The following is a 937-nucleotide window of genomic DNA, read 5'->3' as shown; positions in this document are numbered from 1 at the left end:
GAACTTCTCTGAGAACTTGATGGGCGCATGTGGGGCATGGGGCCGGTTGCACTCCCACCTCTTAAAGCCCAGCTGGGGGTCGCAGTTCCTGTAACCACGATAACTGACCATGTAGAGGACGTACTGCTCACCGGTGCCCACCATGCGCTGGCTGTCATTGTAATGAGGGCAGTAGATGTCCAAGTAGTCGTTGACGTTCACTTGCATTGTGTAGCCCTCCCTGCGCAGACTGGAAACAGAGAGAAAGAAAGCAGAAACAGTCAGAACGAGAACAAATACAAAGCTGCAGAATACATATATTTTATTATATGCCAAATCTTTTAAGATTTCCCGTGTAACATCAATCAAAGGTGTTTAATGTAGAACTTCAAAATAATTACATTTTCATGAATAATTTTTTACAGGCAATTTCAAACTAACTAGAGTAGAATAATTAGATCTTGATTGTTTCCCCTCGGTGGAAAATCACTTAATGTCGGCAGCATTCAATGGGAAAAACAGTTTTTGCCTGTCCGTCAGATTTTAATTTTTTGTCTAAACTGCTCATGGAAACTAATGAAACTTAATTAACCTTGTGCTTTGTAAATTAATAAATATAAATGTAATTCATATATTGCAATTAATGCACTGAATACAGCTGACAGTTCCTAGCACACACACATACTAAATAAACAAATTAACATGTACAACACACAGGATAAATGCACTTTTGTGTTTGTTCCACATTCAGCATGAATGCTATTAAGTGGTTCTAATTCCCAATTATGCATGTGTCATTTTTAGATACACACATTTTCTGACCTTACACCACACTCATACACATGTCACATAAGCCACTGCAAAGACGAACATAACATCTCACATTGTTGTATGATATGTTGTGTTTCGGATACACCCTTTTCAGCTTGAATGTTCACCTGGGGTCAAACAAATCTTT

The 937-nt window shown here is 38.5% G+C and overlaps 1 protein-coding gene across 1 annotated transcript in view; it reads right to left on the bottom strand.

Moving 5' to 3' along the window:
* efna3b (ephrin-A3b) overlaps window positions 1-937 on the bottom strand; it is a 55,010-nt gene that overhangs the window by 9,898 nt on the left and 44,175 nt on the right. The window contains 1 exon segment of the mRNA XM_035672754.1: window positions 1-229. Within this exon segment, the coding sequence (XP_035528647.1) occupies window positions 1-229 (229 nt within the window).

This window comes from Morone saxatilis, unplaced genomic scaffold (assembly GCF_004916995.1).
Source record: "Morone saxatilis isolate NCDOM2014 unplaced genomic scaffold, NCSU_SB_2.0 Contig24, whole genome shotgun sequence".
NCBI lineage: Eukaryota > Metazoa > Chordata > Actinopteri > Moronidae > Morone > Morone saxatilis.
The sequence above is the reverse complement of the archived record's forward strand: the minus strand, read 5'-3'. Positions and strand labels throughout refer to the sequence as shown.